The sequence below is a fragment of the Mytilus californianus genome, unplaced genomic scaffold (genome assembly GCF_021869535.1).
Source record: "Mytilus californianus isolate M0D057914Y unplaced genomic scaffold, xbMytCali1.0.p SCAF_10, whole genome shotgun sequence".
Classification (NCBI taxonomy): Eukaryota; Metazoa; Mollusca; class Bivalvia; order Mytilida; family Mytilidae; genus Mytilus; species Mytilus californianus.
In genome coordinates, this window is record NW_026262582.1 from 12,702,957 (window position 1) to 12,719,125 (window position 16,169).

At 31.0% G+C, this 16,169-nt stretch overlaps 1 protein-coding gene across 1 annotated transcript; it reads right to left on the reverse strand.

The window, feature by feature from the left end:
- Positions 1 to 3,198: 3,198 nt before the first annotated feature.
- On the reverse strand, positions 3,199 to 7,884 carry LOC127717628 (toll-like receptor 4). The gene is made up of 2 exons (XM_052223350.1): positions 7,815 to 7,884; positions 3,199 to 6,242 (listed from the first exon to the last, which is right to left on the reverse strand). Exon 2 carries the CDS (start codon positions 6,215 to 6,217, stop codon positions 4,088 to 4,090), a length of 2,130 nt encoding a protein of 709 aa, XP_052079310.1. The 5' UTR covers positions 6,218 to 6,242; positions 7,815 to 7,884; the 3' UTR covers positions 3,199 to 4,087.
- Between the last annotated feature and the right edge of the window lie 8,285 nt (positions 7,885 to 16,169).

A 16,169-nucleotide genomic window follows, 5' to 3' on the forward strand; every position in this document is an offset into this window, starting at 1 on the left:
AACCTTATAGATTTTGATAAGCGCGGCTATCCTAGGTGACGTAGCGAACCCTCAGAATTTTTGGTTCTCAATCGTCTTTAATTTCATACTTTATTTGACCTATTTAACTTATATGATTCCACGTCACAGATTAATCTTTTGACAAAATTTTTTTTATATCTTTATTCTCTAATATTCAATATTTATATACAATACTTCTATTAAATATTACACAATAATATTCACAAAACAATGGTAAAATGTATAATGTCAAATATCATTAACACAATAATTAAATATTGAATGGAATGACACCTTCAGTCTTTTTGCACAAGTATATTGTCCTTTAAAAGGTGTTTTTCAAAAACATTTCTCATGCATCTTACACCACACAAATATTCATACAGGTAAGTTATTATATAATGTTTTAAAGTGTATCTAAATAATCTAATGAGATCAACATCTAAATAATGTTCATATTTTTAAGTAAATTCCTTCTTCTGAAGAGACAATACCTCGCTACAGATAACATGAAATTGACAAAACTAATATTTACGCCTTTGAAAGATCCAATTAAACTGTCCATGAATACTTCTTCATACACTACTGTATTCATTTAATCAGAGTCAACATTATCAAATAAAACCAACAACTTTTGTTGCACAAACGTATGAAATTCTGCTAGTTCAGAACATAATGAAAATATAAAAGAGTGATGTTTTCTACTTCCTTTTCACATACATCACATACATTGTTAGTAATATGTTTCACAATCATACATGTCATAAGATTAGTGAAAAAAAAAGAAATTGAAGTTGCTATTTTGAAATCAAGATACATTGATATAAGTGGTTTCCAGTAAAAATTGAAATTGTTCCACACTTAACAAAGTTCATGATCTTCAATCTCAAAAACTTCCGTCCACTTTTCATTGTAAACAGGATCCTGACAAAGTTTACTTGTAAGTAATCAATATAATTCTTTTGGAAAACGCATAGATAACCCCGACAATTTGTCTTTAAAAATAACAACAAAATTAACAGAGCGAAATACGTTTCTCCTATGAACATCTTTATGAATCACTACGTAACGTGCTTTTGGCATACAAAATTTTAATCCTAGTATCTATAAATAAAATTTTTAAAATAACTGTAATATCTGTCCATGTCAGACATATGTCAGACATATGGTTTCCCCCGAAATTGAAAATATACTTATATATTATCTACAAATTGATACCATTGAAAAAGAAAGTTATTACAAACACGTGTTGCCTTGAGGCTGGACGTTTTTTTTATGTAAGGGTCGTGATTTGAATTATTGACGACCAGGTCATTTTATATAAATATGATTAAGTCTACAAAGTTTGCGAAAAGCATTTAAGTAAAACTGGATTGTTTGAATTAATTTGTTATCTACATTTTATGCAATACAATCCTACCAATCATATTGAGAATGTAGTTTCAATCACATTTTTTACCATTTTCCGAAGTGCATTCTGTAAATGCAGAGTAAGAGAGAGAGAAAAAACCCATTGTGTGAAATGATATGGATACAATATATTACTAGTGAAATTTATAGAAGGGCTTTGCCTTGCCAGTGGTTTGCATGTGTAAAATTGATATTTTCTGTTTTACGTGAGAAACCATTGAATCTGAAATTAAGGGTATGATATAAACGGGAACCTAAACCCTGATTAGGCCACAACTACACATGAGCTTATTATCACTCGGCTTTTTGGGAGGTTTCGTGTTATTCAGTGTTTAGTTTTTATGTTGTATGTTGTAGACTGTTGTTATTTTTTTCGCCGTTTTTCGTTATTTTTTTTACATGTCAGTTTGTCTTCGACGTATGCGTTTGAATATCTCTTTGATATATTCCGCCTATCTTTAATAAATTAACTAAAAATGATATCATCAGAATGCCTGACTTGTTGATGAAGAACATATTTGCTGAGGTTGGTGGATGGATATTTAAAAAGACAGTCGATATTTCAATAGGTATTAGTTGGGCACCCCTGCTGGCTGATTTTTTGTTGTATTCATCTGAAGCAGAATACACATCAAAAATGAAAAGAAAAGGCATCTTGCAGATACTGTATCGTATATCACTCAATAACCATCACTTAAGTGAGTGCTGGCATCTTATATATCCAAATGAACTTGAGATTAAGGATATTAGCAACATAGAATGTCTACACCATATCATTGATCATTGCCTCAAGCTTCGTGTTAATAAAGACAGACGACTAAGAAATTAAATCTATGACAGGCATGATGATTTCAACTATCCAATTGTCAAATTCCCATTTCTTAACAGTTACCTACCCCATCATTTACATCTCTAGATTTATACCTTACGCATCTGCATGTTAATATCAGGCTGGCTTCTTGAACAAAGGTTGCTACTTTAACTAAAGCTTCTCCAAGAGTTATGGGAATTAACATCTATTATCATATACTTGTATAAAATATTACTAAAATTTTACAGTTCAATAACAAATTAAAATATTAAAAGGCTATGAAAGGATTAATAGGTTTATTGACCATATTCCTAAGAATTTCCTCAGCGGGCTGATAAAGGAACCTTTAATGACTGCTTCCGGAATGTTATCACATGGCTTTCCGTTAATTTCCGTGACGTTTATCACATGCAACTTCGTGCATTTCCGGAAATTTGTTTGAAAACGACAACACAGTGCGGAAAACCGCAAGTGATTTAAAAGGACTTTTCACAAAATGGTTGAGGAGCAAAAATGAATTAAGATTAAACATGTTTTGAAAGACATAAATGAGATGCCAGAAATTGTCCATTACAATTTAAAGGAAAAACTATGCACATAGTTTTCGGGGGCAACCATCACAGGAAAGATGACAATAAATTTTTCAAACTAAGAACAAGATAATTGTTGTGACAAGATAAATAAATGATTGTAATATCAATAAAAACAATTAAAGTTAAGAAATTTGTATTTGGTTGTCTGTAAATTATTATCTAAAAGTTCAAAGAAAGACAAAACTTTAATAGTTTTTGTCTGTATTTCTTCTGCTGAAGTATATGATAAAAAGATCATTACATGTCATTTTTCATATCAGACCCTTTATCGGCCCTCGTTCACGATATCAGCCCTCGAGCCTGCGGCTCTTGGGCTGATATCATGACCTAGGGCCGATAAAGGGTCTGATATGAAAAATGCCATGTAATAATCTATACTTATCGACATCAAATACGTGAAGATAAAAATTGAGTATAACATGGGCGCACTCTTTTTGTTGTTTAGATGAAACGACAGTAACAATGTCTTTATGACTATTTCATTTACAATTTTTCTACGCTGCATAGTAGTGCGTTCAAAAACGTATGTTTATGCGTCACATGTTCATGTTAATAAATAAAAATAATAAACTTTCAAATTAATGGTTTAAAAGATCAATCTTGTATCTTTCTGTTGAATACAGTTATATTGTTTTACATAAAGAAGTTGCTGAACACTTTGTGATTCAGTAACTTATACCGCCGATTTATGCAAATACATAGGATACCAGTATAACGTTTTGTTTATGCAAATCATAACTGCTAAATTCATTCAAACTAAATTTTAGAAAAAAAATAAGCATTGTCTTTGTTTTTCAAACAACCAGACACCCCATCACAACAACAATGATGTCGTAGTACTCTTTTTTATTCACACCTATCTATTGAAAGTGTCTTTCGTACCTGCACTGACTTATGTTATTGTATGTTTTGTAAGATATATTATATATCCAGGGTAATATTTTGTCAAAATCAATACACTTTTTGTGTTGTGCAGTCGTTGGCCTTGCTTTTATCGACCTTGATTTGTAACATTTTTTTTTTATTAAGCAAATTGTTAAAATGAAAATGCAGAGTTACTATTCTTAAATATCATACGAGTAAAAGAATAATTCACTGGTGTTATATATCATAAAAATGTCTATATCAATTAGATTAAAGATCACACCAAACTCCTAGATTTTGTTCAGATGGATTCCGATAGTACGCATATAATATCCAAAGAAGTTTAAAATACAGATTTCTGTTGGAAAACACTTTGTCAAGCTAAAGTATTCTGTTTATATTATCAAGATTAAACTAAAGATTCCTTTATTTTCTCCCAAAAAACAATATTCCCTTGTTCATCATTTGGGTACTCGATGTACGATTGCTTTTGAACTAACTCCAGAATGACTAACGGTAGATCTTGTGGGCGAAGTTGTTCATAGAAGATCAGAAAGAGAATATTTTGACCATCTCTTGAATATATACTCTCCATTCTAGCCATATTGAATTCAAACATGCAATAGTATGAATCTAGAAATGATCGCGTTAATATGCATATTGTCTTCTTACTTTGGTGAATTCCGTTGGTAATATTTTGTGTAATTTCTTCTCCCGGAATGAAGTCCCGCTGATGTACACATAGTTTCATGTTGTCATCACTTTCTAAGTTTCTTATAATGTCATTCACAACGAAATCGGTTTCTTCATTTGCATACGATATGAATGCATCATATTTGTAATTAGGGCTAGATTGAATACTTTTAAAAACATCGTATTTATGTCTAGTCATATAATACAGATAACGTAGCTTCCATCGAAATCTGAACATCAACCCGGCAAAAAGAATTACTAAAGCTGTATTGACACCTATAGTTACACAAATGATTAAAGTGGTATGTGAACTGCACTCCTTTTCAAGTTGTTTAACAATATCATTAACATTTGTCAGATAAACTACGTCATTGTTATCAAACCGGCAGGTATATTTATGCTTGAATATGAACATATCCACATTCGCGTTCATCCATTGTAGGAAATACAGATTTTTACAGCTGCAATTAAATAAAATGTTCGACAGGTCGATTTTCAACTGTTTGGACAATTTGTGTAATGTATCCATAGATGCTTGTGAAGATATGCCACCGATGTTGTTACTAGATAAATCAAGTTCTTTTAAACTAACGAGATGAGAAAGATCAAAAGTAACATCTGTTAATTTGTTCTTGCTTAGATTAATTTTAACTGTTTTTACATGTCCGTGAAACATAGAGTAAGATAAATCATATATAAGATTATTAGATATATCAACTTTCCTGAGTTCAGTCTTACTAGAATTAGTATATCTTTCCGATGAAAGGTATGCACCTAGTGAGTTATTTCGTAAGTTTAATGTCGACAAGTAGGGCATTCCGAAATAGAACTTCCCAAGTTTGTTATTTGAAAAATCACACACTTTCAATGTAGTAGGTAGCATAAAATTCTTTTCGTCACCATCAATTTCGATAAAACTGTTATTATTTAGATAAATTTCCTCTATTTTCGTTTCGATTAATTGACTAGTTAAATATGCTGGATTATAATCTAGTACAAGTGGAAAGGAGTTTGTCATTTTCAAAACTTGTAATTCATCATGTAATAACAAATCTTGCATTAGTGTCAATAGGTTATCATCATTAAGCCTATTATGCGAAATGTCTAAATATCTAATTTTCTTCTTTTTTGGCAATGTCCCAACGTCATAGTTTTGTATTTTACAGTTTGTCATTTCAATATATTCAAGATAGGGAAGATAGAGAAACGTTAAATTGGTCACAGAAGGCAACCAACAAAAATCTATTTTCAACCTTGTAAGATGCGTTAATGATAAATATCTGTTTGAAAATCTAAACAATAAAGATGGGTGTCCTGCATCTACTTCTATACTCTGTAATTTATTTAGAGATGTAAGGAAAACGCTTGGAAAAGTGTGAAACTCTCTATCTGTATAGAACAACATATTTCGCGCTACATTCAAGTGTGTTAACGACACCAATGGTTTGAAAATATCGTTTGGTATCTCTAAACTGTAATTCAAACAATTTCCTTTAATAGATAATGTCTTAAGACTTGACAGACCATAAAATGTTCCTTCTTCTATATATGAAAGCCTATTCCAAGATAAATCCAACTCGATTAGAGTTTCTAAATGATTGAATGTTGTTGGTGGAATTATCATTACTTTATTAAATCTCATAAAAAGTTTATGTACTTCTTTTGGAAAATGAGGGATGTTGTCGTTAGTAATGTTTTTATGATCACAATAAACTGCAATACTCAAATTAGAACATTTACATCGCTGATCAAATTTACAAACATTCTCTGTAAATATTCCTGTGATAACTACCGGCATGATGTATATGACATACACAGAGGTAACGTATACATTTGATATCCTCATCGTGTTAATTGAAACAGCAAAGATTCTAAAAAAATATAATGACATATTTCTATTCAATTTAAATTCAAAATTTTATGGTTTATTTCTTTCAAGTACAAACAAACAAATAATAAATATTATACTTATAACAACAATAATAATGATAATAACTTAATCATAATCATGTTAAATGAATGAAAAGTAAAATGAACAAATAAAATATATGAAGCGTTTGTACCCATGAACAACTGGCTTTATCCCATCACATTTTGTCAGGCTATCTAGACCATGTGTTGTTTGTCTTTAATTGAAAAGATAGAATATGGAGTATCCATCCATGACATAAAATCAGTACACACACAGCACAAAACACATAAAGGAAAGGAACAGCGCTTTTATTGATTTTCTTTCTCTCAAAGGCACAGTTTGGCCTTCAACACAGTGCAAAAACTCTCACCTCATTGCAAGTTTATGACGGCCCCTAACAGCGATTTCAGCGGAGTTCTTTGCCAATTGACGATCACAGCAACAACTATGAATTGAAGAACAAAGCCATGGAGTAATTGCAAATGAATCAAACACTTTGTGTCATACTTGAACCCACCAATCACACTAAAGCGTGCAAAAACAACACAAACAATTAGGCAATCACGGTGCACATCGTGATGCATGTTAGATAAATGGCAGGCAATAAAAGGCAATAGTTGGAATAGACTTTGTAAGATGTAACACAACCAACTCGGGTTAGGCCTAAAAGAACTAACTGGAAAGTAGTACATATTAAAAACAAAATAGTGCCTACGTAAAGGTGTAGGTCTTTGTATGTAAGTCATTTTGATTCGGAGGAGTAGAGTGCTTAGTGGCTGTTTGGTCTTTTGTGCTATTAGAATAATTGTATAAGCCATCTTGTGTTAACATTTGTTTATATATTTCAGTAGGATTGTTGAATATATCTTAATTATAATGTCTAATGATATAAAAACAGGGCATGTTGGCAGTGTTTCTATAATTTATACTTATTGTGTAAACGGTTTGAAGGAATAAAGCACTTGGGGCAAAATTTATAAAAAAAAAACTTATCATCTTTCAAGGTTGTCGTTTTGGTACTTGATGAATGTTATTGAGTTGATAAAAATCATTTTGTAATTTTTCTTTGCAAATTTCAATGGTCCAATAGATGTTACAAAACCAGAAAACAAACAGTAGAAATTGTGCAGGCAATCATTTCTAGAATATACAAAAGTAGCATATTATAACACCAAACGTAACCAATTTTACTAATGAAAATTCCAAAACCTTATAACAGCAAATTTCAAAAAAACAATATCCTTTTTTCGAAGTCATTTGACTGGTAATACCCTGGTCAACTAATGTAAATTATACATAAGGCAATATATACACTGTGACATTGTTGCATTAACTAAACCATTGGAGGAACTCTTTTATTTAGAGTAATTAATCAAATTACCGAACGAATGTTAAAATTCTGATGCAAATAAGTAAACAATTCGTATACTTGTTATGTGATAACTGCATCGATTTTCCCAGCCGTAAAATTCAAATATACAAACAACAAGAATCAGAACAGTATACAATATGCTATAACATATATATTTACCTTTGATAGACTGCAATCAGACAATGCTAGAACGTCTTATCTTGCTTTTCATATACGAATGTACGTAGCAATTAACAGATTTTTGTATATTCAATCTGAATGACCTTAGTTAATTATAATTTCCTTGTGGAATTTAATTGATGAAAACATTTCTTTTTCCACGCCTTCATGGTGGATAAAACAATTAACAATCGACACATTTCTCTATCGCTGTCAAATGCGGAAGAAAATAAACCACGAGAGCAATTAAAATCAAATTGTTTAATTCAGATCAACTGAAGGTCTTTCCATCTTAAATGCACATATTTTTATATGAAAATATTAACTTCCGGTTTAAAATGTCCTTTCTGGTGTCAGATGATGGCTTTCTTTACGCTGATTCAAGGAATATATGGTTTCGTTACAGTTTTTGCTTAAACTGGCGACGCGTAGTGGAGACAGATAAACGGATATTTGTGACAGTAAAACTACCGATGGACGTCCGCAAAGCTTCAAATACAATACAGTTATCTCTATTCTAATGCAAAATAAACAAATCATTCAATTTTAGTCATTATTTTAGTGTAAAGTTTTCATTAAACGAAAATTCCGCGAAATGATGTTATCTTCTTTGGCGCCATAACTAGGTGACGTCATAGGTATGCTTCCGGCATCAAACGTAAACACCGGGCGTTTTCTGGCTTCTTATTCGCTTCAGAATGTAATAAAATTTGATAAAAAGAAGATTTCTTGGTGCAAAATATGAGTTTTTTTGCTTATTTTTTGAGAAATTACATGTCAATACATTCCGCAATTCAAAATGTCGGCTTCCTTAGTTACAGACAGGGAGATAGAGAATTTTACGCTTATTGTCATCCAATCAGAAACATTGATACAAAATAATTGCATTAGAATTTGTAACATTTGAAACCGTACCTATAAATGTCGTAAATTCAAAATTATTTTTATGGGTACTCGTTGCTTCTTGTAAATGTAATGCTTTGTGAGTAGGACTTATTATTTATTTTTTTTGACGTCTAAAAAACCTTGTCGTACAAGTGGGATGTTCCACAAAGCATACTTATCCTAAATATATGTGTTTTCCCGTTGATTACAGCGATTGCCATCTCGATACTACCTGGAGTTGAGTATGTTTTCTATTTGGTATGCAATTATAATGAGCTCTAGAATTTTGCATTATTAATTTTAGTTGTAAAGGGATATATATATATAATCAGATAAGGTCCAAATGTGATCTAGCAAATTAGACTTATGCACAGGTAAGTACTTACATGAGCAACACGACAGGTGCCAAATGTGGAAAAGGATCTGCTTATCCCTCCGGAGCATATAATATCAACTCCTGCAGGTGTTTTGGTTATTATAAAAAGAAAATGTGATATGATTGCCAATGAGACAACTGTCCACAATAGACCAAATGACACAGAAATTAACAACTATAGGTCACCGTACGGCCTTCAACAATGAGCAAAGCCCATACCGCATAGTCAGCTATAAAAGGCCTTGAAATGACAAATGTAAAACAATTCAAACGCGAAAACTAACGGCCTAATTTATGTACAAAATAATGAACGCAAAACAAATATGAAACACAACAACAAACGACAACCACTGAATTACAGGTTTAAGTTCGTTTTGCTAAGTTTTAAGTTTTCTATGTTGATTTTGTATACTGTTGTTTGTATTTTGGTCGCTTTCCGTTTTTTTGTCATGGCATTGTCAGTTTATTTTCGAATTTTATCTTGACTTACAACTAGAAATTTACAATGAGGGTCGGTTGAAAACAAAAGAGATGATTTCAGGTCCCCTATTGTGAACTTTCCATTTCTATGTAGCAACATTCAAGCAGCGCCTGACTACGGAGTATATATCTTCTAGTTGATACGATATTCCAGAGCTTGTATTTCCTATCATGATTTCCTTGATAGAGAGTTGCTGCTCACAACGCACAAAGAAGCTACTAATCCAAACGTTTCAACTGGTGAAGTTCAAATCATCCCTTCGTAAATTTTAACGACACCATCATAAGTTGTTTGACCATTATGGAATATCTGTTTCACAGATGACGACGGATATGTTCCAATTGTCGTAACTACTTTCCATTGCCCTTTTCCCCGAATGTGACCTGGCGAATTAGACATGTTGCTCAGTCTTTATTTTTCTATGTTGCATTTTGTTAACTGTTGTTTGTCTGTTTGTCTTTTTCTTTTTTTGCCATGGCGTTGTCAGTTTATTTGGACTTATGAGTTTGAATGTCCGTTTGGTATCTTTTGCCTCCCTTTTACATATCTTTTGTATCGTCCATTACAGGAAATTAATTCATTTTATTGAGATTGAAATATTGTTTTAAATTTGTCTTTATTCCTGTTCAAAAGGTTTACAATGTTTGCATAATACTTTTTGAGTGTAGCAATATTTTATGAAAACATATAGCCTTGTTAATTTATTGATGTTTTATATGTTACAAAATATATAGAAAACACGAAAGTCCACAAAACTCTGCATAAAAAACAAATAAACACTAATAAACACGAACTCCACCTAAAACTGTGGGTGAAGTATTTAATAAGTTGATTTTTATGTTTCTTAAAAACATATAGGAAGAAGTTTTTCAAACATTTCACTTTCGTTCCGGTTGACATGGGAGGTAACCGTTGTTCATATTTCATTTAATTTGAATTTCCAGTTGCAGCTGCCATATTTACATGTAGAAAAAATACAGTTAAATGTTGAGTTTACACGTTGTCCGTTGACGATACTGACATTAAATTATAAAAGCTACAACAATCACATGTTTCTTCATATTATCTTCATTGTATATCATCTAATTTCAACATCTTGAATTCTCATCGCTGGTGTTTGTATATATACCTTTTGAATGAATGTACGTTGTCATCAGAAGTGGCAGGAAACGTTTTATCCAATACACGCGATCAATAAGATTTAATACATTTAATGTATATCATCAAAATCAAAGAATATTTCAGTAATGCAATATACTTAGCCATTTCGAAGCCAGGGATGTAGAAATACATAGAAAAATTTAGAGCTTCATGACCAAGATAGGCCTAAAAGCTACCTAAATTTTACTAAAGATTTACTTAAAAATTACAGGTAACAACTATTTTGTGTTCATGTGATTGAATCTTTGAACACAACAAGGTTTGTTTTAACCACCCGGACAATATTCTTCAAGTGGTCATAACTGCATAATGCTGGTCGATTAAGACTTGTTATGGTAGTCATAACTATTTACTGAAGTTATAACATGGTAAAAAGAAGGAAATATTTTAACTTCTTTTCTTTAGTACGATTAAGTTTATTTAAATGAATGATGTTGGTATATTTTATAAATTATTAACATTACTAATTACTTTAATTAGTTTTTAAGAGGTTATAATATTGCATATTTTAGAGATATATATATATCAACATGTATAAATCAAGATTTTTTTTTATTACAAATGTATGATTTTTACAGGCAAATAAAATTACAGGTACATGCAATTTCAGTCCTTAATAACCAATTACATTGCCCAGCATGCCAGTTGTAAAATGTTAATAACTTAAACAAAAGCCGTCAATAGAAGATATTGACATAACATGAGTTTAAAGTAATAAAAGTGATATTTGAAGACTCTTTGAAACAAGAAAATATTTCCTGTCTATTCAACTGTGAGACGAAAATTGTCTAAGTACCGGACATGGAATCTGTGAAGGATCTTTACTTTTATGACATCTGTGATTAATGGTCTAAACCCAAAAATATCTAATCTACACATAGATCATATCACTTTTAAATAGAGACCTAAAGATTGTGTTTGGAACCTCGAAAAAACATTAAAAGACTACAACAAAACCATTGCAAAAAGATTGCTATGATTTAGTTGTTCAAAACCTCGAAGTCTAAACCAACCAAGAAGAAATCATTTCCTAAACTTATCGAAGACTACCAGGCTGAAAATGAGATTCCAGCAAAACCAACAGTACTTTATCCTGCTGTGAAGACACCACAAATTCAGCAAATCGAAATGAATGACTTTAGCATCTCAACTAATCATACCCAGATCAAAAAGCTGAACGAGCACATTACTATACTGTTGTATGCCTTTAACTTTAATACCTTCATGATTTCAGTACTAACAGTAATTGACCGCGTATTGAATAGTTTTTATAGTAATGTCTACCCAAAATTTCAATCGACCAGTATTTGCCAGTAATGCCCACTATTTCCAGGTATTTACCGGTATTTACAGCCGGCACAGGCAATGACCGGCTTTTTGCCCACATTTGGTACACATTCCACTTTAACATCAGTTGTAAGAAAGTTTACTGTTGCAACAAAACGCTTTCAAACTTTTGAGTTTATGAAGATCAAGCTAAGGCTTTCTTAATTTTATCCCAAAACACGACATTTCCTTGTTCATCATTTGGGTACTCAATGTAAGATTGACTATGAACTAGCTCCAGAATGACTAACGGTAGATCTTTAGGGCGGAGTTGTTCATAGAAGATAAGAAAGAGAATATTCTGACTATCTCTAGAATATATACTCTCCATTCTTGCCATATTGAATTCAAACATGCAATAGTACGACTCTAGAAACGATCGCGTTAATATGCATATTGTTCTCTTACTTTGGTGAATTCCGTCGGTAATATTTTGTGTAATTTCTTCTCCTGCAATAAAGTCCCGCTGATGTACACATAGTGTCATATTGTCATCACGTTCTAAGTTTGGTATAACTTCATTTACAATAAAGTCGGTTTCGTCATTTGCATATGATATGAACGCATCGTATTTGTAAGTAAAGCTAGGTTTAATACCTTTCAATACGTTATATTTATGTCTGGTCATATAATACAAATAACGTAGTCTCCAACGATATCTAAACAAAAACCCAGCAAAAAGTATAACACAAGTGAGAATTATCCCCATAGTTATACAAATGATTAACGTAGTATACGAACTACACTCCTTTTCAAGTTGTTTTACTATTTCATCAACATTTGTCATATGAACTACGTCATTGTTATCAAACTGGCACGTGTATTGATCCGTGTTTACGAGCAAACCCAAATTAACGTCCACCCATTGTAAAAATATGAGATTTTGACAGCTACATTTCAATAGATTATTTGAAAGGTCAATTGTCAAGTTGGAATTTTTTGAGAGTTTGTGTAATGTATCCATTGATATTTGTGAACCTATACCACTGATGTTATTATATGATAAATCAAGTCTTTCTAAACTAACGAGATGAGAAAGATCGAAAGTAACATCCGTTAACTTGTTGTGGCTCAGATTTATTTTTACTACATAAACATGTCCGTGAAATATATCAACTGATAAATCCTGAATAAGGTTGAGAGATAAATCAATTTCTCTGGGTTCAGTTTTACTAGAGTTTGTGTATCTTTTAGATGAAAGGTATGCACCTAGCGAGTTGTTTCGTAAGTTTAACATTGACAAGTACGGCATTCCGAAATAGAAAGTAGATAGTTTATTATTTGAAAAATCGCAGACTCTTAAAGAAGGAGGCATAATGAAAAGCTTATTGTTCCCTATAGCTTCTACAAGACTATTGTTGTTTGCATATAATTTCTCTATTTTTGTTGATTTCAAGAAAAATGTTAAATATCCTGGTTTAAATATATATACAAAGGGTAAAGAGTTTGTGATTTTCAAACCTCGCAATTCTTTAAAGAATGACAATTCTGCCATTAGACTATACATACTATCATGATCATAATCAGATAATTCGTTATGAGAAATGTCTAAATATCTGAAGTTTTTTCTATTTGGTAATGTCCCACGGTCGTATTTCTGTATCCAACAGGTTTGCATTTCGATATATTCTAGGTAAGGAAGATTTGTAAACGTTATGTTGGTTAAATGATGTAAAACACAAAAACCTGTTTTCAATCGTTTAAGAAGCGTTAATGTCCTATATTCTTCTGGAAATTGAAAGAATTGAAATCGTGGTCTTGCATCTACTTCTATACTATATAATCGTACTAGAGGTGAAAGTAAAACACCCGGGAAAGTGTAAAACAAATAACCTTCTCTAAACAACAAATTGTAAGCTACATTCAAATATGTTAACGAAACTAATGGTTTGAAAATATTATTTGGCATTTTTAAACTGTAGTTTAAATAATTCCCGTTAAGAAATAATTTTTGAAGACTTTCGAGACCATCAAAAGTTCCTTCTTCTAGATATACAAGTCGGTTCCAAGATAAATTTAACTCGAATAGATTACTCATGTTATTGAATGTTATTGTCGGAATTCTTTCTATCATATTAAATGAAAGTAAAATTGTATGTACTTCTTTCGGAAAATGAGGAATGCTGTTACCAGTAATGTTTTTATGATCACAAGAAACTTTCAGTCTTGAATTATGGCATTTACATCGTTGATCAAATGTACAAATATATTTCGTAGATGTTCTGGTGTATACAACCGATATAAAATATATAATACAGAATGAAGCAAGGTATACCTTTGGTATAGTCATGATGCCAATTAAAACAGCAAAAATCCTAAAAATGTAAAAGATATATTTCTATGCAATATATATTCAAAAATTATTATAGTTATTCTATTAAAAAACAATAAACAATAAAACAAATACAACAATAACAACAACAGCAATAATAATAATGATGATTAATAGATATTAATAGATATTAGATAATAATCATTTAGCAATAAAAAAAATCGTTATACTTATCGAATCTAAGTATTAGTTTTTAAAAGCGATGATATTTGAATAAGATTTTTTGTCGAACTGAAGCTCCCAAAAGTTACTTTTATAAAGAAATCATCTAGTCATAATCCAATATCTAGCTGAAGTATCCATGGCGTCGTGCTAACTGAAACCAGCACCGTGTGACAAAAAGTGATATGATATATGCACCAATGAAATAGTAACTTAAGGACAAAGTTAACCTTAACACAGGCCAAAGATATGTAAAAAGGTAAGCATACAGTCAACAATATACATATATTTTTCGAATATACCAAGCTAAAAACTTCAAAGTCAATTAAAGTTGTGCATTATTTCTCCAGTAACAGTCAAAGATATTTCACAAATACCCAACAGCATTTTTTTCATATACGTAAGCACACTAAGATATGACTTATACAACTACTGACGAGTTTTCTGCCTTTAAAAAATTCACATGAATATATATATATATTGGTTGGGTTAAAAACAAGTTAATGAGATTTATTTTCAACCATACCCCATTTTTGATCTCGGTCCGTAGATTAACAAAAACGCTCATAAAAACAATCACTAACCAGGACAGTTGAGTACTTATAACTAATAAATGGCGATAAAAAAAACAACAAAAAAAGCAACAGAAATAAAAAAAAAAAAAAACAAATGATGGTTTCAAGCGATTTTTTTAATAATTACGGTAGCAGGTTTCTAGCAAATATTTTAATCGAGTTATATTATTTGAATATATTTACTTGCTACTTTTAATGCTTGAATTCAATCTTCAATTTAAAGTGTTCAACTATTAAACAACGAAAAAACAATCATTTCAATAGTAGTACTTGCAAATAGATAATTGCTTAACATGCTTAAAAATGTTTTAAAAAATTAACCAGTATGAATATGTGATAAGAATCTATGTATATATATATATCTTACCTTTGATAGATTTTAATAACTTTCTAGATCTTTTTGTCTCTTGTAAATGCGAATAGATTACGTAAATTGCAATATTTGTATTGTATCGATTTAAAAAGTCCTGAGATAGATTTCCTTGTTTAATTATACTGAATAAACTTTTTCTTTTCTCACGCTTTAATGTTGACTATAACATTTACAAACCATAAACATATTTTTACTACACCGAATAGAAAGAGGAAAATATTATACGAGGGCAGTCAAAGAGTCTTTGAAAACCTAACAACAGAATTGCCAATATAAAAAAACACTTTAAAAGGAAGTTAAATTCGGCTTCAATTATGACACCTGTCATGTTACGCTTGGCAAATTAAAATAAGGTAATGCTATGTTTTGGTGATGCTCCTTTTTTTGGAAAAGGGTGAAAAATTCAAATACGAAACAAAACATATTTACATTATATAGTTAACCATTATTAAAGAAAACAGAAGGTATTGTTTCAAAATCAAGGATAAATTAATAACTAAAAAAATAAAATAACAAAAAATACCGAACTGCAAAAAAATTCAAATTCAAGTGAAGAGCTTTATGACCAAAAATCATAGCCAAATTAATCTAGAGTCAATTTTGCGTGACGGAGTCGAAACCTTAATTTCATATGATGGTAATTTCTTATTTATAACGAAGAAATGCCAGCATCGAAGTACTGAA